We start from the raw sequence: 24,502 nt of genomic DNA on the forward strand, positions 1-24,502 counted from the left end.
ACTTGAACTGTTTGAAGGGAGAGAAAGAAACTTCTACCTCACTTGAGCTGGGACATTTTGAGATCTTTTCATGACAGCATTTAGTCTAACCCCAACTAAGGCAGCCCCATTTGGGATTATAGGAAACCGCTGCCCAGGTTTCTCAGGGAGGGCTTTCCAGAGACAGAAGGAAAAATGAAAGCTAACATAGCATTTGAGGCTCTTTTCCTGACATCCAGCAATGCTCCCACCTCAGGAGGCCAGTGAGATGGGAGGGACATCTTCATTTTAAACTAAAATTCCCAGTCATGACCTGATCTTGGCGGCAACAGTCCGAGTCATGGATTTGGGGTTTGGTTCAGCTACTAATGTGCACAGTCTCCTGTGCGAGCCACTGCACACCTTAGACTTAGATTTTTTTTTTTTTTTTTTAATTAAGCAGGCAGGAGAGAGGGCAGGAAGGGCCCCTTCCTGTGTGACTAGGCCAGACCCAGCCTGTAGAGAGAGCAGGACAAGGAACTCGGGTCTGACACCTTGGGTCCAGGCTTTTCCCGGGGACTCATTGGACCCATGAGTCGGATGCTGGAGGCGGGAATGGCAGCTGAATCACAAGTCGAGAGCTGGTTGCTAGCTTGATGTTTCACAAGCCGGTCCTGCACACAGGTTATAAGCAAGGATCAGCCTGGGAGGTCAAGCATTTGATGGGAGCACAAACAGGCACAGCGGACAGTCTAGCCACACTGAGAAGCCAGGACAGGGAGTCCTTCTCTCCAGCCCGGGAAACAGCTGCACTTTAACTTGCAAATTCCTCCACATGGCCTGTCTCCTCCAGGCTCAGCCCATGGCCCTCTGCACCTCTGGTGGAACGTAAAAATGCATGGCCCCAATCCTTTGAACCTTATTTGCTGTAGCAACAAACCGGTGTGGCCGGGAGACCTTGGACCTTGCTTGGTTTCTCGGCTTTGGCAATGAGGACAGAGTGGGGGCAGGGGAAGCAGTCTGGGTGAGGGGTTGCTGGAACAGTGCAGAAGTTGGCTGCTTTCAGAAGCAGCCAGTGTCTCAGCAGAGTTGCCCTCTAAATCTATTCGAACCCCGAACCCCGGCACAGGGGTCAGGGGAGGACCAGAGGGTGGGCCCCAAACATGCCACAGAAGGAAAAACCCTGCCTCCTCGGGGCAGAGCAGGGCATGCCCCCGGCGCCCAGACCCCAGATGGAGGAGAAACCGCCCCCAGTCTGGCTCACTCCCCTTCCCCTCTGCCTCCTTCCAAGCTGCTTCTCCAAACCTCTAAAGGCAGCAGAGACAGAGCCTATTTAAAACAACCTCCAGAAGGTAATTAAACAGAGCCTGAAGGGGATCCTTCTGTAAAGCAAAGGATGCCTCCCTAAAACAAACAACAAAAAAAAAACTTCCTAATTTATCATTTGGGCCAATCCCATTACTCCTTACCATTAATTTTGTTGTCATGATGACTCCCAGGTAATTCGTACATATGCAAGTCTATGTGGGGTGAAGGTACCACCTCCCAATCCTACAGATTCCTGAAAGGAGAAAGAACATTTCCCCCTAGACCAGCAGCGGTCACTTCTGTACACATGCAGCTTCTCTAAGAGGACAGACCTTGGAGTCAAAGCCTGGTTTGAATTCCAGATCCCCCACTTGCTGGCCGTGTGATCTGGGGCAATTTACTTAATCCTTTTGTACCTTCACTTCCTCATTGGTAATGTGGGGATATGAATACTTATTTACAAGGTTCTCCTGAAGATTAAAGAAAATGCATTTGTTCAACAGGAATATTTACTAAGCACCTATCATGTGCTGGGCTCTACTCTAGGCACTAAGAACACATCAACAGACAAAAAAGGCCAAAAATCTCTGCTTTCCTGGAGCTTATATTCTAGGGGCAACACACAATAAACTAAAAATAAAAATAATAAGCAAATTGTACTGGAAGGGTGGGTGCTTCAGAAAACATGGGAAAGTGCATCAGGGCAAGGATAGAGGGCGTGTGTGTGGTGGCAGGAGGGAGGAGGTACAGCAGTAGGGAAGGTGGTCTGGGGAGTTTTCATTCAGGTAACACTGGAGGAAATACTTGAAGGAGGGAGGGAGTTATCCAGTTATCCAGTGGGAGACTGTTCTGGCAGCCAGAACAGCCTGTGCAAAGGTCCTGAGGCAAAAGTGGGTATGCCCAGCATGTATGAGGGATAGCAAAGAAGGCCAGCATGACTGGCGTGGACTGAATAAGAGAAGAGTGGTAGGAGAGAAGATCACAGAGGGATGGGGGCTTTGCTGGCCCTTCTAAGGATTGTGGCTTTTACTTTGAGTGGAAAGCAGAAATGCTACGCAGTTTCTGGAGCAGTGGTTCGTACAGAAGGGTGATTTTGCACTCAGGGGACCCTTGGCGATGTGTGGTTGTCATGACGTGGGAGGGAGTGGATCCTGGCATCTAGTTGGTAAAAACCACGGCCGCTGCTAACCATCCTACCACCAAGAATGTTCTGGCCCCAGATGCCAATAGCACACCAAGGCTGAGAAACCCTAGAACCAAGAAGCAAATACAGTAATGTACGTGTTCACAGATGACTCTAGGTACTGTACTGGAAAGACACAGCGGGCCCCAGGTAGAACAGGGCTCCCCCTCAGGAGGCCACCACAATGCCGCAGCCCAGTGATGCAGCCACAGGTGTTGCCACCCATGCAACACCCAGCACATCCTACAAATGCTTCAGCTATGACTGCTCCCTGGCCTGGCCTACGCTAATGCTAAGGGCCGGGCTGTGGCTAGCCCAGCGGGGTGGACTTCTGACCGGGATCCCAGAGGCTGGAAGCAAGAGGTCAGGGTAAGGAAGGGGAGGTGTTAGCCAAGCCTTCCTTTCAGCCAGCTTCTGGCAAACCTGCTGATACCCAGAGAAGATTCGGGGTGCAAGTATTTTTGACTCCCTGGGATTTTCTCTGCTATTTTCAGCAGAGCCCAAATACAGCTGACCCCATTTCTGCTCTGCCAGAAGCAGAGACTTGCAGGATCTCTGACACCAGCTGGCCTTTCTCCTTGGCAGGTTGCTGGCAGAATCCTCCCTTCGTGGGGCCCCTAGGGTGACCAATAGGTTACGCTGGGTGCAGAGCAGACACTTAATAAGGCAAGCCGGTTCCTGGCTCCTGGGGAATGTGGAACAATGGGCAAAAGCCGCACTCAGAAGTCTACAGGGGCTCCTAGAGACCTGCTCAGCTCACTCCTGCCCACTCCAGTAGCTTCCGAGCTGGTGTCCCTAATGGCACTTACTTCCCCCAACCACCTGGCCCTTGGAACGACATTACCCCGGGATGCATTCAGGCTACTCCCTTGCCCAAGAGCTTCCTGAAGCTTCCTCTTGCCCCACACAGCACATTGATTCTCAACACTTTTGCAGTCTGTAACTTCCCAACCACCTCTCCACCTTCCTCTCTCTGGTCTCATCTTGTCTCCCTGCTCTTCTCCCTCCCCCGACCCCATCTCTCTCTCTCTGCTCCACTCCGCTTCTCCCTCTGGTCCCATTCACTGCAGAGGGTCTCTGTCTACATGCTACACCAACCACTTGTGTCCCCTCCCTGAGGCCTTCCTCACACCCCTGCATTCTCCAGATTCCCTCACTGCCGGACTCCTACCTGCCTTGGCATGAATGTCCCACAGTCTAGCCTCTGGACTAGCCCCTTGTGCCCGCCTCTATGTGGCCACCTTGCCTGTGCTGGGAGCTGGTTGCGGGAGGGCAGCCACGGGCTGTGCTCATCTCCCGCCTCGGGCCCACCACCTGGAGCCCCTCTCACATACAGGGAGCTAGGCAGGCGCCCGCACTACTGTGTGTGAACCGCACGGATATAACTGGGCTCCAGACCTTCCAAATGCCAAGCTCGTCTGCCCCCCGCGTTTGTACCTACCAGGCCACTCCACAGAGGACCCCTTCCCTTCCAAATCCACCTTCAAGTACCAGGTGAAAGATGGGCATTGGATCTACCTGGCTATGGGACCTAAGGTAAGAAAGGTAAGCTCCCGGAGACTCAGTGTTCTCACCTGTAAAATGGGGTTAATACAGGCACCTACCAAAGAGGGTTCCTGTGAATATTTACTGAAATACATGTGAAGTACTCATATTCAGTGCAATGCCTAGCACTTGGTCAGCACCAAGGGAGTGGCGGCTTGTCACCGTGAGGGAGTCTTTGACTTCTCACCCCACATACCTCCACCCACACCAAACCATCACCGCAACACCCCGGCATGGAAAGTGCCTGCAGCAGAGTCAACATCCAGAACTCCAGTCCAGCTGCCTGGGCTCTCATCTATGGTTTAGTTGGGCAGCTGATAGCTATGGTCTTTACTGGGGCTCCTAGCACATAGAATTACTACTTGTCAAGCCCAAAGAGTAAATTATACTTACTTTTATTTTATCCTAAGGGCGAATTTTTTACTGGAATAGCAATCTTTTAACAAGTTAACAGTCTTTGGAGGAGATGTCAGCCATCCACTCACAGAAGACCAAACAAAGGCCATCGGGAGTGAACAGAGTAGCGATCCACTTGGGAAGACCCGCTGGTGAGATGGCCTAACCAGAGGCCGGTTGGATAACAAACCAGTAGGCAGGTGACCCAGTGTGGCCTGTGTTCTGGGCACAGGCCCACCGGCACCGGGAGGCAGCCACAGGCTTCTGACCCACATGCCTACAAAAGGACTTTGAGCGGCCACAGAGCCCGGGGCAGATGAGGCGCTGTCCAGGCTGAGATCAAGAGCCACCCTGGGCCTGGATGTGACTCATGACCTGAGCCTGCCTGGACCAGGAACAGAGAACCGTCCTTAACTCCAGACTGCCGGGGCTGCCCTGGGCTTCTGTGTCGTCACCCAGCTATTTGGTTCCTGTCTACGGAGACCAGAGGGGGTGCAGCTTGGTAGAGGAGGCCCAGGGAGGGAAGACTTGTGACACCTGAGTCCACAGAGTCTAATCCCTGTTGCTCTGGAGAGCCAGGGGCACCAGCAAGCGGGGAGAGGGAGGATCTGATTAGTCAGGGGGCCGAGCAGCAGCTCACACCTAGAGCACTAGGCTACCCAGCCGCCAGATGGATGCTGCAGGCATTACCCACAGGAGCCAGAACTGGGAAGCACGACTAGTGCCAAGATCCCCACTCCCCACCCCACCTCCCCTCCTCCAGGCTCTCTGGAGGCACATGGGGGCTTTCAGGACAGAAAACAAAAGAGGCCCAGGAAACAGGACAGGCAACTTTAAGCTATTGAAGGCAGCAAAGAGGAGAAACATGGCCTTATTCCCCAAACTCTGGAGGCTGGAGGGAGTCCCAAGAGAACAACCTCAGCCAGAGGGAGGTTGGTGAGGAAGGGCCAGGGGGCTGAACTCACCCCGACAGGTCCAAGAGGAACTGCAGAGGTCTGAGCACTACTTCGGCCTAGAGAGGGGCACCTCAGGTCCTGCCACCCAGGCTCCTCAGTGCCCACGCCACAGCCCACAAGGAAGCAGTGTGCTTAGGGATGATCTGGTTGTGGCCCGTCCTTCCTAAAGGCAGCACAGATGCCTGAAGACAGACCCTGCCTAGCCAGCACTGCCCCGTCTCCCATCACTCCCCAGGGGCCTGCACAAGGACGTCTGGCCAAGGTGCTCCATCAGCTCACACCTTTGCCCTCCTTTCAAGTGGTCAGGCCACAATCCAGCACATTCTCCTGGACCTCCCCTGGAAGGGCTTGCTGTCTCTTCTCGTGATGTGTCCCCTCACCTGCACAGCTCCTACCCCAGCACTTCTCCTGGCCAGCCCCTTCTCATCCCTCAAGTCTCAGACAAGTACCTCCTCCAGATATTCTTGTTTGGGCAGGTTACGCCTTCCTCTTCTCTCCCACAGTATCATAGCTTTTCACAATCACTGCCTAGATTCTGGGGATCCATGAAGCGAGAACCTCATCCACTTTCTTCCTTGTTCCCTCCCCAGGCTCCAGCACCAAAACTGGCCTGCAGGTGCTCCATAAATACATAAATACATAATGAATTGGGAAATACATAAATAAATACATAAATGAATTGGGTTGGGGAGAGCTGATGGCTAAGCCACCTACCCCAGAAACATTGAGCCAGGCAATGGTGTGTGTCACGTTGGCAGCCCAGAGCCCCGGCATGGGCTTTGCACCTAAAGGTACTAGAAGAAGGCAAGGGCAGTGCCTCATAGAGTTACCAAAAGAATGGAAGAGGAGACAACAGCAGAGGACGGACAGCAACGTGTTTCTGAATGGAGAATCAGTAGAGTGTTAGTAACTGATCCAGTCGAGAGGAAGAAACCATCCCCTAAACATCCACAGACTCCGTCCTGAAGGAGCCAGTCCTTTGGCCTCCAAACACCAGCAAAGCTCAGGACTTGGAGGGACCAGGCACTGTAGGAAAGAAAGGCTAATCGTAAGGCTAAACACAGGGGATTGGTTAAAAGTCTGTTCTCAAACCAATAGATCCCAAGGCCTTCACCATAGGTGAAGGTGACTCTCACCCAGATGCTAGAGGCTTATCAGCCTCCTGGAGAAACTGAACCCAAGTGATCCCAGACTTGAGAACACAGTGGAGGACAGGAGTGAGATTCAAAGCAGGAAATTACTGAAAATCTGCAAAGCAAATACTGGGACTCCAGCCTCCTCCACTCCTTGGCTTCCGGAATGCAGAGAGATGAGATGGCTACTGTATTCACAAAACAGGAAAAGAATTCTATCAAGAAGAATTTTAAAAATAAACAATCTAAGAGCTCTTGGAAATTAAAATTATACTAGATGAAGTTAAAATTTCAACCAACATGTTGGAAATAAACTCAAGGAAATTTCCTGCAAAGCCACACAGAAGGACAAAGTGATGGAAGAGAAGAGAAAAAGATATAAGATAATTTAAGTGTCAATCTAAAATGTTGACTATTTGACTAATAGGAGTTCCAGAATAAGAAGAAATTATCAAAGAAACAGTATAAGAAAATTTGTTAGAACTGAGAGAGTAGGAGTCTTCAGATTGAAAAGGGTCACCAGGAGTCCAAAATAGTGAATTTTAAGAGATGTCATTGTGGAATTTCAGAAATAAATTTAATAGAAAGCATACTAAACATTTCCAAAGAGGGAAAATGGGTTACTTGAAAAGAATCAGAAATGAAATGCATCAGGTTTCCAAAAGCTATTCTGACAGTGAGAAGACAATAGAGCAATATCTTCAAAATTCTGAAAGAAAATATCTGTCAACCTAGAATTTTCTTCTCAGCCAAACTGTCAATTAAGACTGAGTGTAGAGGTGCCTGGATAACTCAGTCAGTTGGGGTCTGGTTCTTGATTTCTGGTCAAGTCATGGGATCAAGCCCTGCATTAGGCTCTGTGCTGGGCGTGGAACCTGCTTAAGATTCTCTCTCCCTCCCCGACTCTCTCTCTCAAAAGGAAAAAAAAAAAAGTCTGAGAGCAGAAGTACAACTTTCGGGGCACCTGCGTGGCTCAGTGGGTTAAGCCTCTGCCTTTGGCTCAGGTCATTATCTCGGGGTCCTGGGATCGAGCCCCACATCAGGTTCTCTGCTCAATGGAGAGCCTGCTTCCCCCTCTCTCTGCCTGCTGCTCTGCCTACTTGTGATTTCTCTCTCTGTCAAATAAGTAAATAAAATCTTTAAAGAAAAAAAAAAGAAAGAAATACAACTTTCAGACATAAAAGGGCTCACAATTTTCTTCCCATTTATACTTTTTATAGGAAGCCACTGAAAGAGCTATCCACCACCCATTTTCCACCAAAATGAAAGTGTACACTAACAGAAAGCCCTGGAGCTGGAAGAGATGGACACCAGAAAGGAAAATTTCAGGGGGGGAAATAGAACTGAAGGACAGGAGTCTTCAGATTGAAAGGAGGTACTAAAAATATCAAAAGGCTGCTAAATGATGTAGTAAGAGGTAGAGACAGAATAAAGAAAACCACACCAATGTGAAAAACTAAGGCAATCATTACCTCCAGGTAAAACATAAAGTTGAACAAGAGAGAAAACAAACAAACAAACAAAACCCCGTAAATGCTATTTATATCATGGTAATAATGTGAATAGTGAATATCCATAAACCCCCAAATCCATAATAACTATTTTAGGAGAGTGATGAGGATGAGGGAGAGGCGTGCTTTTGTGGTTTTTGTTGTTTTCTTTTGTTTCATTTAGATTTTACCTATTTATTTGACAGAGAGAAACACAGCGAGAAAGTGAAAAGAAGCAGGGGGAGTGGGAGAGGGAGAAGCAGGCTTCCCGCCAAGCAGGGAGCCCAATGAGGGGCTCAATCCCGGGACGTTGGGATCATGAGCTGAGCCAAAGGCAGACACTTAACGACTGAGCCACCCAGGCACCCCGAGATGTGTGTTTTTCAATGGGCGTAAATAACAAGATAGCTGAATCAGGTGAATACAAAATGACTAAATGAAAAATAGGACTATGGGGGGGGGGTGGAAATAGGACTATGGATAAGCATATTAGTTTGACATAGATTTCTATCTGAAGAAATAACTAAAAGTATTTATCTCTGGAGAAAAGGAATGGGAATTAAGGAAAGATGGGGGCAGCATACTATTTCTCCTTCAGGTATTTTAGTACTATTGGACTTTTTGAACTATGCATACATATTATTTTGGTTTTGAGGTTTTTTTTTTTTTTTTGAGATTTTGTTTATTTATTTGAGAGACAGAGAGCAAAAAAGCAAGAGAGCACAAGCAAGGGGAGCATCAGAGGGAGAGGGAGAAGCAGGCTCCCGGTTGAGCAGGAGCCAACTAGGTGCTCAATCCTAGGTCCCTGGGATCATGATCTGAGCCAAAGGCAGATGCTTAATCAACTGGGCCACCCAGGCACCCCTGTGTACATATTACTTTGGGGAAAAAATGTCTGAAATTAATTTTTTGAAAGATCTTGAAGTAAAGTGTACAAACAGAAAGAAAAACTTTGGCATATTAACCATCAGTCTCTATAATCATTGAAGAAGTCCTACAATGCATCCCTCTACCTTTCTTCCAAACTGAACACAACCTGTAACCGTTCACTTAGCTCTAGTTCAGGTTCCTACCTGATATACATTTTAAAAAGATTAATTTATGTTCTAGCCTAATCTCCACTATTCTCCCATGTCTTTCCTATTCTCAACCTGAACTTTTGTGTAGTAGTATACTAGTAACTGTTTAAAAGTCAGTTCTTTGGAGAATAAAGTCCTGATTTGTAGCATTTGCCCATTTCCATAGTATAAATACTCCCACATGGCTGATTTCAAGCTACCACTGTGACATCACTAAATGTGAAACAGGGAAGAGATATATACTCAGCTCCAGGAAACTACTGCCTTTGGGCTTGTCTTGCCTTATCGGCCTCCATGCTTCCCACGAGACCCAGGGTATGGAAAGACCTGAGTGTCTCCTCCAGAAAGCCAGAAATCTACATGGCTGTGTAGTAGTAGTAGAAGTGGATAATGAAGGAAAAAGAGTGGTTCTGGCTGCAGGGAAGGGAATGTGACTTGGCGGCCTTCCTTCTCCACTTCCAGAAGAATCACCTGTTCATTGGTGACGCCTGGGCGCAGGGTCCCATGCTTGTAGTCCTCCAGCAGCTGCACAGCCTCTCTGAGACGTCTCTGCAGGGGAAAGAAAAAAGACACTGAGGTGCACAAATCCAAGGCTCCTACAACTCTTTCCCTAGCAAACAATAAAGAAGGATACAACTTAAGTGTCCTTCCATAGGAAAATGGCTAAATGACAGTGGTCTGAAAATACTATGGAACATTACTGGGCAGTTTAAAAAGTGAAGATCTGTATGTGATTCCATCTCTAACATTTTTTTTTTTTTTTGAGCAAGAAAGTAAATTGCAGAGCCGTATGATGCCATTCATTATACCAAACAAACAAAGCCCACACACACAGAGAAACCAATATTTTCTATGAGAATATTTATGTGTGCAAATGCATCAAAAAAGCTCTGGAAGGAGACCCACCAATTAGTGACAGGAGTTACCTTAGGGTAGGAGGAAAGGGTCCAGATTTGGCAAGGGGTATCAGGAGGAAATTTAATCTTAATTATAATATTGAAAGTTTTTATAAAGATAACATATTTATGTAATACTCATACAATTTCTTTGCAACATTTTTAAAACACTAGCAGAGATTTACATACTAAAGTGCATATGGGCTACAGTAACTGATGGAGAGAGAGAGGGAAAAAAAGAAGATAGAATTGTATCATCTGTAAAATGTTAAAAGCTAAAGAGACAGCAACAGTGATAGAAGGCAGCCTTTGTCCACCAAAATATTTGTATAAGAATATTCATAGCAGCACTATTCAGGGGCACCTGGGTGGTTCAGTCCTTAAGCGTCTGCCTTTGGCTCAGACCATGATCCCAGGGTCCTGGAATCGAGTCCCACATCGGGCTCCCTGTTCTGCAGAGAACCTGCTTCTCTCCCTCTGCCGCCCCCCCCCCTGCTTGTGCTCCCTCTTTCTCTGTCTCAAACAAATAAAATCTTAAAAAAAAAAAAAAAAAAGAATATTCATAGCAGCACTATTCAAATAGTCCCAAAGTGCAAACAATCCAAATGTCAGTACTAGACTAGACAGGTAAATTATAGTACATGCACACAATGAAATATTATGCAACAATTTAAAAAGCAAACTAAAAACACATGTTATAACATGGATGAATCTCACAGACATACTGTGGCAAAATGTATTTTCCAAAAAGGGACACTCTACTATCTGCCAAGCCCCATTCTCTTCTAGAGCCTTACCACATCCCCCTCAAGAGGTAGAATCCATGTGTCCATGTATCCTCCTGCTGATCCTGGGCAGGACTTCATGACTGCCTCAACAAATAGAGTACGGCTGAAGTGAGATTATGTGACCTCTTAGGCTATGTCACAAAAATGTCTTGCATTTCCACCTTGTTCTCTTAGGATGGTCGCTCTTTGGGAACTCAGCCATCACACTGTCAGGAGGCCTGAGCAGCATATGGAGAGACCCACCTGGATGGGAACCGAGGCACTGCCCATGGCTACAGCCGAGCTATCAGCTGACAGTCCGTACCAACCCGCCTGCCATGCAAGGGAGCCATCTTGAAATGGACTTTCTGGCTTCCCATCAAACCACCCTGGTGGACGCCGCATGGAGCAGTGATGAACTGTCCCCTATGAGCCCTCCCCAAACTGAAGACTGTGAGCAAAACAACTGAGTCGTGTTTTAAGCCACTACATTTTGAGGTGATTTGATATATCACTATGAAAGGCTGATATACTTAATGAAGTCAGATGCCAAAGAGTATGTATAAAGTTCAAGAACAGGCAAAGCTGATCTAACTAACCGTGTGGAGGTCATGATAATGTTACTTTTGGGGGAGGGGAGAGGGGGAGGCAGGGCCCTGACTTGGAAAGGGCATAAGGGAGCCCTTTGAGGTCATGGAAATGTTCTATGTCTTCATCTGAGTGGTGGTTACATGGGTATAAACATAAGTCGAAATGGAGTAAGCCATAAACTTGGGATTGGTGCATTTTACCATATGTATGCTCTACCTCAAAAAATTAACAAGAAACAGTCAACAGCCATAGAAGGCAGCCTATGACAAGGTTGGCTGAGGGATCCAGACATCAGGGTTGCCCAGTATGGGCAAAGAAACCCAGTGAAGTTGCCCTGTTCCCCCCATCCCCTTTTTTTTTCCTTTTGTTCCCCTTTGGATAGAAGGGCAAGGTTAGCTGAGGATGGAAATGCAAAGAGACCTCTGCAGAAGCCCCCGGGTTTGAAGGCAGGATGCCACCCCAGGAAGGGCAACCATGGGGCAGGCAGGGTGTTTGCTGAGACATCAGGCAGGGCAGTCCCATAGGACAGGAAAGGAAGAGCCACCTGCTATAATGGAACAGACAGACTGACTGCCGGCCCAGACGTGCCAGCCGGCCCACCTGACCCATCAGGCCTGCCTCAGAAGCATCTGCGGCCGACATAGGTCTAATATGGGACATCAGGGAAACTTCTTGCTTAGGAGCAGCCTGACTGGGTGGGGTTGGGGTAGGGGGAGGTACTGCCTTTCCCTCTCAAAGGTATGCATATCAATTCCAAAATTCCGTAGTCTCTTCACAGAATCTATTTCCAACATGGAGACAGCTTGGTGGGATTTTTTTGGCAGGGGTGGAGAGGGGAGGGGCAATTAACCCATACTATTTAGAGAGAATGTCAGAAAACAATAGAGAAGCACAAAAGATCATTTTAAATCCCTCATCAATACACCGCTGAGATAACCACTGCAGAGATGAGAAGGGTTGATAAAGAGTGAAGGGGATTTTTCTTCTGCATTTAATGTGTTTGTTTTTCAACAACATGGGATCATGTTGATGGTTTTACCTTGCTTCAGGTCACAGGGCTACAACATGAGAAGTTTAGTCTTCCCACCCAGAGTTTAGTCAGACCCTTGCTGTGTGCCTTGCCCTCCCACCGGCCCCCCAAGAAAGCGTGATGCGGCGAACTCCCCACCCCAAGCCTGCTTCCTCCCACACTGCGGCCTCTGCCATGGGACAATGACTGCTCTACTTTCCAGCGCTGAATGGTGAATGGCCCCGTGTTCTCATTATTTTCCCACTCCAGGGATTCTCCCGAGTTCCTATAACAACCTGGCCAGGCTCCATTTCATTTGACACAGTCATCAAAAGGAGGTCTCCTGCCACAGGAATAAGTTCCAGAGAGCCCCGATCTTGGCACGAGTTGAGGGAGAACTAAATCCAAAGTTCCTGAAGAACGAGTCTGGGAAATTAGGACTGGAGGAAGCTAGAACATGCTTTTCTCTTGTCTGGGCCTTACTAAGCCTCAGCCCCTCTGTCAGAGGCTGCGGGGCTAGGGCTCCAGGCCACTCTGTGGGACAGCCAAACCCCAGGACACTTGCTTTAAGAGGTCCCTGACGCCTGAACTCTTCTGGGGGCTAGGCCCTTCACTACAGAGAACGGGGTCATTACCAGGGAGTCCTGAGGGGTGGGAGGAGGGTCTCCCTGCTTTAAACCCTCCCCCACCCCCTGCATTGTGAGGCTTGACAGAGGAGCCCTGGGCACTTGAGAGGTGGGGATAGCGGGAGGTCCCTGGCAGGTGAACTTTGCAGGAAGTCTTTTCAACCAGAAACAAACAGGCAGCCAGGCCCCAGATGCAAAGGCAGCAAGGAGCGGATGAAAGGCTGCAGGCCCTTCTCTAGAGCCATGGGCCAGGGGGAGGGTCAGCCCTGGTTGCTTCCCAGACCCCCTCATTGGCTTGCCTGCCTCTAGCTCACCTGCCAAAAAGTGTCACCTTGAGGTTATCTCCTGTATTTTATTGGGGCATGGTTTCCAGAAGGTCCTTCTGGAAATGCTGGCACCTGGGAGGTCTGCTCCAGGGCAGAGAATTCAAAGAGAGGAGGAACCTGGCCTTGAGGGTCCTGCTCTAAGTCTTGAGGGGCAGAAGAAGGAAGTAAAGGGGCAGGCATGGAGTGTTAAAGAGTGGTGGCCAGAGAGGGCAAGAGATTGTGCCTGGGACAGTGGGACCCAGGAAGGAAAGGACACAAAAAGGAAAGCTGGGAAGAAAGTCAGCAAAAAGTCCCTCAATGGTGATGCTCATTTGACCATCCCAGAATTACAAGAGACCATTCCGTATTCACAAAGGATGTGGATAAGAATACCCCTTTGCATGTATCTATCATAGAACCATCTAGGCTACCCCCTCACTGAAATAACTGGGGCCAGAAAAGGAAGGGCATTTCCACGCCCAGGGTCACAGGGTAGGTGGGAGGCAACTTAGAAATACCCTCCATCCCAGTTCTGGGCCATTTCCACAAAACATCAGCATGGAAGACCATCCAGTCCTCATAAGAGTAACTGAAAGGGTTGTCTCCCAATGATTTCAAAGCAATGCCTACATCCTCCAAAGCTGAGGCCTATGGGGACAGGGCACCTCAGGTAAGAAAAGGAAGGGTCTTCTTTACTCTTACTCAAAGTCAGGCCTGATCTGACACAGAAACTGGAGCATTCAAACTTTAGGCAAAGTGGGGAATTCGGGAGTCCCCAGAGCTTGCAGAACTTAAAAAGAGAGAGAGAATGAAAAGCAGCATCAGGGGTGAGGAGAATGAATTGGCAATGGAGTGTGAGTGAGAGAACAAAGCAGGGATGGCTGATGGGAGGCAGGGGGAGGGGAGGGCAGCAGCTTAGGTCACTTCAGGCCTTGATTGATCAGTATCTGATTGTTCTCACCTGCGTCAGTCTTGCACCTGCCCAAGGCAGGGCCGTTCACTCTCACCCTCTTACCTTGCCTGCAATGACTGCTTGAGCTATTTTTATTGTGGCCCCAAGTCCTGGGAATTGGGGCTAGAAGATAATGATTTAAATGCAGACAGAGTCCCAGGCCCTTCTCTTGTCTTCTCTCAGCCTTCTTAAGCCCCCTTCTTGTTCCCTCTTTACAGTCCTGGGACTGCAGGATTAATGTCTATGCTGAGATTGGTTCTTGGCTCCCTGAAGCCCCAGGCCACTGGAGGTCCCAAGGGAAGAGGGAACCAGGGATACATGGGGAGAGGCTCTGTCTTCCCTATGAAACTTCTGGTCACCTTCAGGGGGCCCATGCGTGGCAGATAGAATTCTGTCCAGCTAGCCCAAGAACTTTAGAAACATGCAGCCTTCCAGCCTGGATAGCCTACTCTTGAGAATTTATTCTAGAAAATAAATGTAGCAGAAGTGAAAAATGATATGTCCAATGCTGTTTCTTGGAAAAGCCAAAGCTAGGGAACCACGCATGGGTTAGATCTAAGCATTGAACAGGGATGGTTTTTTAGACTTTAAAACTTGATTTTTAGAAGGTATAAAGGGGACCCATGGGTGGCACAGTCAGTTAAGCATCCAACTCTTGGTTTCGGCTCAGGTCATGATCTCAAGGTCCTAGGATAGAGCTCCACACCGGGCTCCTCGCTCACAGGGAGTCTGCTTGGAGACTCTCTCTCCCTCTCCCTCTGTCCCTCCCACTCATGCTCTCTCTCTGTAAAATAAATAAATAAATAAATCTTTTTAAAAAAAACAAAAAAGAATACATTAAAGCAAATTAAAAACTATAAAGACTTAGAAATGATTGAAAAAAGCAAATAAAAAGTGTTCAGTGTAATAGTATGCCAAAAATGCATGCAGATAGGCTAGAACTTGAAGTGTATAAAGGTATTGACATTTGAGTATTTTTTATTAAAAATTCCATGAACGATTTTAAAATTAGAATATCAAGTTCTATCTAGAAGGTATTCAAATGGACCTCCTCAAAGGGATTGAGTACACTTATCATGATGAGCACTGAATAATGTATAGCATTGTTGAATCACTATATTGTATACTGACTATATTGAAATTTTTTGAAAGTGTAGAGAAACATTGTAATTAAAAAAGTATTTGGTTGAGTGGCACCTGGATGTCCAGGTGCTTAAGCATCTGACTCTTGATCTCAGCTCAGGTCTTGATCTCAGGGTCATGAGTTCAAGCCCCATGTTGAGCTCCATGCCCAACATGGAGTCTACTTAAAAAAAAATTACAATGAAAAATTAAAAGACAAAAATAAATACAACCTCATCACTCATTACTACTGAGACTATACACTGATATAATCTTGATACAGGTGGGTATAATCTATAGGGCAATTTGGCATTACATATCAAATGTCTTAAAAGCCTTTCATTCAGAAATTCCACTTCTAGGAATTTATCCAAAGAAAATAAAGAGAAATAAGGGGAAATTTATGTCCATGGATATTTACTGCAGTACTATTTATAACGGCAAAAGATATAAACCACCCAAGTGGGTCACAATAGAGAAAATTATTAAGTACATTATAGAATAATCATATGATGGATTACTATGTAGTTATTAAATATATTTTGAAATAACATTTAATAACAACAAAAAATGCTCATGATATGCTACATGGAAAAAAGTGTATATATCATGTATACATATATGTTATGTAAACATAAACATATATATCATGATTCTCTCTGTATATATCCTACATAAGGAGATATAGATATATATAGATATATCTATATATAGATATATACATACATACACACACATATTATATAAATCATTCTAATTTTGTACATATGCATACATCAAATGATCAATGGCAACTATTTCTGGCAGGTGGGATTATGGGTTATTTTTATTTCCTTCTTCAGACTTTCATTTATTCCAGTATTTAGGGATTACTACCAGGATCATATCACATCAGAAGGTACCCAATGTCAGTTTTTTCATGGCTATTGATGCTAAGTTTGGCCACCTGGTTAAAGTGGGGTCCTGCAAGCTCTTCACTATAAAGGTAAATTTTCCCCTTTGCTAACTAATCTTCAGGGTGAAACTTATTTGAGAGCATACGCATATCCCTATCCCATTGCCCTACAACTCCTTACTCTGTGCAGGCATCCCTAACGGTCCCGGCCAGGGGCAGTTAGTTCACTGAGGGTTATACAAGGCTATTTTCTTCTACATTTATCAGCTGACATTCTTCAGTGAAGGTGAGCTTCCCTCTCCCATACCAGTGCTAGTATTACTATGGATTCACGGATTTCTCCTCCTCCTTCCTGTTACTCTTACTATTGAGTCGCAGATGTGTTAGTATTACTCTTGTGATTATTTAGTGTGTTATAACCATTGCTTGTATTCTTCTTAATGTTCAGACTCTCCCAAATGTGACTGTTGGGTTTCCCTTCAAGCCAGCTGCTGTGTCTCCATCATTCTTTGAGCTCCCTCCTACTTGCTGTAGCTGCTCTCCTTGTCCCAGATGTGGATCTGGCTACCTCTCCAAGAAGTTCCAGTTTCTTTTAGTAGGTTGTGGCATTTAGAGACCAAGATCTGAGAGCTAAGTGTGTTCACTGTCACCAGAGGTCATTGCTTCCTGGCCCTTTCAATGAAGAGAGTAAGGAAACCAGGAAATATAAATACCAGTGTGTGTGTGTGTGTGTGTGTGTGTGTGTGTGTGTGAGAGAGAGAGAGAGAGAGAGAGAAAGAGAGAGAGAGTCATGAGTTCATATCCATACCTCTGATTCAATAAAACATCACATAGTTCTTTGTCCTTTCCCCTACTCCAGATCTGTAGCCCCCTACCTCCACGGTGAGAAACCTGGTTCCCAACGTCAATGTAATTACTTATCTATTCTATCCTGTAATATAACCCAGATAGTTTCCGATTATAACACCAATAGTCCTACAGAATCTATATTATTAACACCAATATTTCAGTCAGTTTTCTCTGCCCTTCAGGATAATATAATCTGTCAACCATTCATTCCCTTAAATAATTATTGAATTCAGAATAGCAAATTCCTTTCATCTTTAGTCGATAATTAAAAGTAACTTCAATGTCAGCTGGTACACCTTTGCCCTCAGAGAGCTAGATCGAATTCCATGACGTGGGTACAAAGCCAACGCTGGGCTTCTGCCAACTCCTGGTGGTTTGCTTCCTCTGGTCTGAGCCTGCACACACCGCACCCCGACAGGAGACTCACTGCCCCTCAAGATCCGCCCCTCAAATAGTCTACTTTTGCAGAGATTTCAAGAACCAGGCAGACTTTACTGGCAACTTCCCAGGAATGATGGCGGAGGGAGCAACAGTACAACATGTCAACTTTCACAACTCAGTAGGCATGACCAGTCTCAAGACAGCCTCAGCCACTGGCCTCTCAGCGCATCCCAGATGCTTGCTCTCCTTCCCATATTTCTCCCTCTTCCTTCTCTCTCCTCTTGGCAGGATCAGAAAAGCCCCATTCTTCCTCTCTGTCAAGCAGACCAACTTTCTCCCCTGAAGCCTTGCTCAAGACGTCCTTATGACAAAGACAGCCTTCTTCCTGAGAGAAATTACAGTGAATGAAATTGCCTCTGCCTCATTACACATGAGGGTTGGAATCTTTTTAAAGCTTGGTCAGTTATAAATGACAAACAAATTGCTGCAAAATTCTCTCAAGATGAGCCTATCCATCGACTCAGCGAATGCCTCTCAGAACCAGGTCACCAGATGGCTCAAGCTGCCCAGAATCTTTCTACCTCAAGAACTACCAGCTTCCAGAACCACCTCCTCATGTCCCCAGAAACCTATCCCTGTCGCAGGCAGACAGGCCTGTCCAGATCTCTTTCAGTGGGGTGCCCACCACCTCACTCTCCCTCCCAGAAACCCAGCCAAGGACCCTGAGAGAAACAGTTCTCTGTAGATATGAATCATGTCCTGTGGATAGAGCCGGGAAGAAGGGGAGCCTGGCCCTCCCAGCAGCATCACAGTTCGTGGCGGAGAACCTGGGGTAATGGGGCTCTCCACTCTGCTTCCAATTTCTCATCCCTTCCCTGCCAGTGGCCTTGCTAAGTAACCTGCCTGGACTAGACCCAGTGAGTCGTGGCCCTTCCAGAGATTTCAGGGCTTAGATGACGATCTTCTATGGGCAAAATCTTTCCAAAAGGCAGGCATGTGGTGCTGGAAACAGTCCCCAACCAGGGGAGGGTACAGGTGAAATGTGAAAAACATTCCAAAGTTTCTGTTGTATCAGTGATTTTCTAGGCAGTAAATCGTTAAATTGTTTTGCCATGTCAATTGCTGATAGGGGATGCAGGCCAAAAGTGGTTTAGAGATGTATAAGAATATTGGGGCCATTCAGAATGCAAGAAAGATGTGGTACAAGAAGAATAGGAAATGAAATCATCTGGGAGCGAGAAGAGGGTGGACAGGGGAGTGGGGGATGGAGGCCCACTGGGACCGCTAGGTCGCCCCCTTGTAGCTACCCATCCATCCTCAAAGCTGCTGCCTGCTTGTGGTAATCTGGGGAGCCCTGAAGGGCCTCCTGACCTTCTGTCTCCCTCCACCATTTCTCGACATGCCTCAAAACCACCCTCTGCACCTATCCTTGGAGTTAAGCACTAGCCCCTGTCGTCTTCTTCAACAAGCAGGTGGCATTTTTGTTGGGACAGATGTTACAATTGTATATAGTTTTGCACCATTCTGGAACTTTCTAAAAAAGACACATAACCTAGGCTAGGGAAGTAGTTTCTCTAGTGTGCTACTTTTCCAAATTCTCATACAGTCACATTGATTACTCCTGAGGAGAAACCCAACAGAGCCCAGGGTACAGCGGCCTTGCCCTTCAGTGCTGGTAGGCCCAGTGGGGCAGGTAAAGTTAGCCAGTGAAACACCTGAGCCCATTGTCCTCCCTGAGGAAGGAAAGGTGTGTAGGAAACCACACACCAGGGTAATTCCCACATTTCGCATTACTGGGAGACTCTCCCAGGGCCCCTGGGGATTATTCTCGGCCCAGGTGCCCAGAAGGCCTTGTGCTTCTTTCCATCATGGCTTTGACCTTGAAGACAGATCCAGTCTGGGACTGGGGCAAGCCAACCACAGAGATGTGCAGAGAAGCACCACCCCTCCCCCGACCCCCTTCCCACACCGGGCAAGCCAACTCAAAGGCTCGGGATGGGGGGCGGGGGGGACCCAGCACAGGAGCTCAGGCCCTCTGCTCACTGGGTAATCTTGGGAGTGTTACCCAAACAGGATGCAAACTGGCTAAGAATAAGGGGTCTGGAGACAAGCTTACCTGTGTCAAACCCTGGCTCCACCACCGGCCAGCACAATGGGCCTGAGACCTAACTTCTGTCTGTTTGCACATCTGTAAAACAGAACTTAGAACCATTCTACCTTGTAGCGTTGCTTTGTGTCAAGCTGATGAGCCGAAGCATGTAAGATGCCTGCAACACGGCCCTGCTCACAGAAGGGCCCTCGTAACAACCTGAGGCTTCATATGCGTGTGCATTGCTCCGCACACTTGAAGGGTATCAAGACATACTTCTTACGATGGCCAAGATAAATTTGGCACTAAATTTAAATTGGACGATACCACAGGTTGGTGAGGATGTGGAGACCTGGAACACTGCGGATGGGAATGTTAAATGGAGAGCCACTCGGAACAACGGTCTGACAACTTCCTATGAAGTTAAACATACGTTCGCCACAGTTACCACATGAGCTAATGAGCCATTCCTCATTATTTTCTCATGAGAAATGAAAACCTACGTCCGCATGAAGAATGTTCACGGTGCTTTATTTCTCATAGCCTCAGACCAGAAGCAGCCCAGCTGTCCATTGGCAAGTGGACGAAAAAACAAATTCTAGAACATCCTTTAAATGGACTATGACCCAGCAGTAAGAAGTTACCAAGCCCCGACACACGCCACAACGTGGATGAATCTCGAAATGATTATGCCAAGGAAAGAAGCCAGACGCTCAAGGCCACGTACCATAGGACGACAACTCTAGGACATTTAAACCAGGACAACAGCAGGGGCAGAGAACAGGTGAGTGGTAGCCAGAGGCTGGCAGCAGCAGGGGAGCAAGTGTCTGAGCAAACACTATAGTGTGACGGATGGAAGTGTTCTAGGGGTGGTGGTGGGGTGGGAGGGGGACATGACTGCATATGTTTGTCAGAAGGCCGAACGGCACATGTACCGAAAGTAAACTCTACCTCAGGAAATCCAACCTTACCTACGAGAGGAGAGGATTGGGCAGGAAGAGGATACTTTCTCGTTCCACTTAAACACACCTGTACCATTCAAACTTTGGTCGTGAGTGTGTCCTTCAGGTCCTGGGTAATAACTTCACTGGAGTTTGAGGTCGGAATGGTGCTATATATCCACTTTGCTGTGAGGTGCAAATGGGATTAGATCATGTGTATAAGGCCCACACAGAGGTGACCCACACATCTTCGAAAGGGATGGGGGCCTCTGTGGAGAGTGATGCCCCTGACTTACCTCAGTGACAAAGAGTGTTCGAGGATCGATGATGTCCAAGAAGTGCCTGAAGCGACCGTAGAAGGACGTCTGGAGAAGGGGGTGGGGGGAGAGGAGAGGAAATCAGCTGCTGTAGACCATCCTCCAGCCCCCATGAGCCACACCCCACAGCGTACCCTCATCCATGGGATCCCACTGCCCCCAGGACTCCCCATGTGATAAATGCCAATGAGGACTCAACTTCTCGGTCACCCGACGCCAGCTTTCCAAGGTCTGATGTCTTTTTAAAGTCAACTCATAAAGACCATTAAGGTACTCGGTGACTGTCCTGGGGCCTTTCCAGAGTACCTCCTGTTTTCCTCCCTCTTCCCCCAGTTCCCTGAGATCCTCTCCAAGCCTCCCACAGTTCCCCAGCACCAGTGAGCACACAGACTGGAAGGCCTCTCCCACGCTTCCTTGTGCACCACAGGCCTCCCTGCCTTTGCTTTGGACCTCTCAAGCAGAGGGAGGGTCCCTCCCCAAGGTCCAGCTCAGGCTCCGCCCCCAGAAAAGCTCCTCACAGGCAAAGCTCAAGGATGACCGGACCCAGCTCACAGACTTCAAGCCGTCCTTTCCCCCTAGCCCTGGAGCAGCTGTGAGGCTCAGGATGGAGGCCTGCTTGCCCTGGCCTCGCCCCAGAGCAGGGGCCCCAGAAAAGGAGGGCTTTGTGCAAAGCAGGCCACGGGCATTAGCCCACAATGAAAGGAAACCGAGCAACGAAAAACATTGCTACTGGGCCCTCTGCCCTAGGGAAAAAGCTGAGCTCAAGGGGGTGAGAAGATGCCAAGCTGGAGGACAAAGGGGAAGCTGCAAACACTGGAGGTTCATGCCTCACTTCACTCCGGGCTCTGCCCCAAATCCTCCCTAGAGCCCCACAGCTCTCCCAGTACCCTCCTCTGTATGGGGAAGGAAGCAGAAGCTCCACACTCCCTCCCTCCCCTTACTCATTAGGACACCAGACCCTACAGCCACCTTCTGCTTTCTCTTCCCAGTAAGGACCCATTCCCTGAAAGTCCCCTGTACATACGAGGCCCCATGCTGCCTCCACTCTCTGCTCGCTCTGACACCCCCCTGCACCCTCTCCACCCCCTCCTGCCACCCTCTTGAGGTATTGCCATTCACAACCCAGATCAAGCTTCAGTACTATTCCTTAACTCAAACAGTTGCTTCTCTAACCTCTCGTAATTCAAAGGGCCTAAACCATTACCCCACTTATACACAATGCTCACACCGCCATCCTGGCAAAATTTCCCCTCTAAGTATTTAGCCTAAGAAAACAACCAGAGATGTTCAGAGGTCTGGTTAGAAGTACAGGCCGATGACGCTCACCTCCGCGTTGTTTGCGAAGGTGAATTGTTCCGCAAACAATGGTCCGCTCATATGACTCAACACCATGTAACTATCTAAATTATATTTTCAGACATTTATGATAGGAAAAAAATACTCATGATTTCATGAAATGCATACAAACAGGATAATTCCAACTTTCAAAAAAACAAGGAGATAAATAGAGCTAGATGGACAGTGAGTGGATAGCAAAGACACACAATGACATCCAGGCCCTGGTCTACCAGATCCTGCCGGGGGGCCTTACAGAAGTGGCTGATTCCAGGGCTGGGGAAGGGAAGCGACAAGCTGGAACCGGCTCATCCTGTTGGGCCAGAATGTGATGAAGCTGCCAGCCCACAAAATGGTGGGGACATGCTCAAAGGACCAAACGGGGGGCAGATGGACATCATGTACCTCTGGATATGACACACTGAGAAATTCACAGTGTCGCTCAATGGGTATTCTGGAGGGACTGAAGCTAATCAGGAGTAGACATGGGGAAAACCCAAGTTGAGGAGCATTCCATAAAATGACCAGCCTGTTCATTGAGTATGTCACTGTCATCAAGACAAAAACCTGAATGGGTCCGCATGAACAGAAGCCAAAGAAACAAAACAACTACAAGTAATCTGCAATTCTGGACTGTGTCAAAGAAAGATGCTCTCAAGGACGTTACTGAGACAACTGACAAACTTGGAATAGGGATCACAGATTAATAAAAGTAGTCGAGGGCGCCTGGGTGGCTCAGTGGGTTAAGCCGCTGCCTTCAGCTCAGGTCATGATCTCAGGGTCCTGGGATCGAGTCCTGCATTTCTGCTGAGCAGAGAGCCTGCTTCCCTTTCTCTCTCTGCCTGCCTCTCTGCCTACTTATCATTTCTCTCTCTGTGTGTGTGTCAAATAAATAAATAAAATCTTAAAAAAAAAAAAAGTAGTCGAACCATGTGAGATTCCTGAATGTCGTAACTCTACTTCCTAGACATTGAATGTTTGTGCCTCTCCACCAATTCACATGTTAACCTAACACCCAAAGTGTTGGTATTTCAAGGTGGGGCCCTTTGGAAGCAGTTAGATGAGGGCAGAGCCCTTATGAATGACATTGGTGCCATTGTGAGAGCCCCCGGAGGGCCCCTTGGCCCTTCTACCATGTGAGATCTCAGAAGACGGCTGTCTGTGAACAGTGAATCTGCCAGGCCCTTGAGCTTAGACAGCCTAGCCTCCTGAACTGGGAGAAGTTCATTTCTGTTGTTTATAAGCCGCCTAGTTTATGGTATTTTTGTTATACCCGCTCGAGGGGATGAAGACAGCAATCTCAGAATGCCTGGTTCTTATGATACATGAAAGAAGTCAGGGATCAATGGATAGAACCCACTCTCAAGGGGCTGAGAAAAATTACATGTATCAACACAGCGGGCAGCAGTGCAATCTGGAAAGTGAATACTTTCATGTGAGTTCTTTTCTTTTCAGACTGAAGATGTCCTTGATGATACCATGGATATTTGCTCTGTTTCTAGACTTTCTGATCACCTGTAGACAAAAAGAATAATAAAGGAAGTGCAACAAGAATGTCAAAAACTGGTGGACCTAGGCCCAGGGTATATGAAAGTTCTCTTTATTCTTACTGCCACTTTTCTGTAAGATCAAAACTGTTTCAAAATAGAAAGTCCAGGGGCACCTGGGTGGCTCAGGCAGTTGGGTCTCTGCCTTTGGCTTGGATCATGGTTTCAGGGTCCTAGGATAGAGGCCGCATAGGGTTCCCTGCTCATTGGGAAGCCTGCCTCTCCCCCTGCCTCCTCCCCACCTTGTACTCTTTCTCTCCTCTTCTCAAGTAAATAAATAAAATCTTTAAAAAAAAAAAATAGAAAGTACAAAATTTTTTTTAAGTTAGATGAAAATATATTAAAATGTTAACAGGGATTGACTCTGGGTAACAGGAATATAGATGATTCCTTCTTTTTAAAATGAAATAAAGAGGGACGCCTGGGTGGCTCAGTCGGTTAAGCCGCTGCCTCCAGCTCGGGTCATGATCCCAGGGTCCTGGGATCAAGTCCCGCATAAGGTTCTTTGCTTGGCAGGGGGCCTGCTCCTCTCTCTGCCTCTGCCTGTTGCTCTGTCTGCTTGTGCGCTCTCTCTCTGACAAATAAACCTTAAAAAGAAAAAAAGAAGCAGCATTCTGTATAATATATAGAAGTAATAGTCTATTTTAAAAATACGTACTTAATTTAAAATACTATCTACTCTATTATTTGATTACAATCTCCTGAAGGAGGTAGGCTGTTGGGTGTTCCTTCCGTAGTCTCATCCTGCCTGGATCCTAGTCTCCTGTCTCACACCTAGAAGGGGCTTCGGCCACATCCCTGCCACAAGAATGAATGAGTGGGCAGGTAAGAC

The 24,502-nt window shown here is 47.5% G+C and overlaps 1 protein-coding gene across 4 annotated transcripts in view; it reads right to left on the minus strand.

The window, feature by feature from the left end:
- The window catches only part of SFXN5 (sideroflexin 5), a 113,364-nt gene that overhangs the window by 79,631 nt on the left and 9,231 nt on the right, over positions 1–24,502 (minus strand). For all 4 annotated transcript variants that reach the window (XM_059188053.1, XM_059188049.1, XM_059188050.1 and 1 more), the window contains exons 2-3: positions 20,768–20,836; positions 9,520–9,597 (exon numbers count right to left, since the gene is read on the minus strand). In XM_059188053.1, the coding sequence (XP_059044036.1) occupies positions 9,520–9,597; positions 20,768–20,836 (147 nt within the window). The remainder of the gene's footprint in view (positions 1–9,519; positions 9,598–20,767; positions 20,837–24,502) is intronic.

Source organism: Mustela lutreola, chromosome 9 (assembly GCF_030435805.1).
Source record: "Mustela lutreola isolate mMusLut2 chromosome 9, mMusLut2.pri, whole genome shotgun sequence".
NCBI lineage: Eukaryota > Metazoa > Chordata > Mammalia > Carnivora > Mustelidae > Mustela > Mustela lutreola.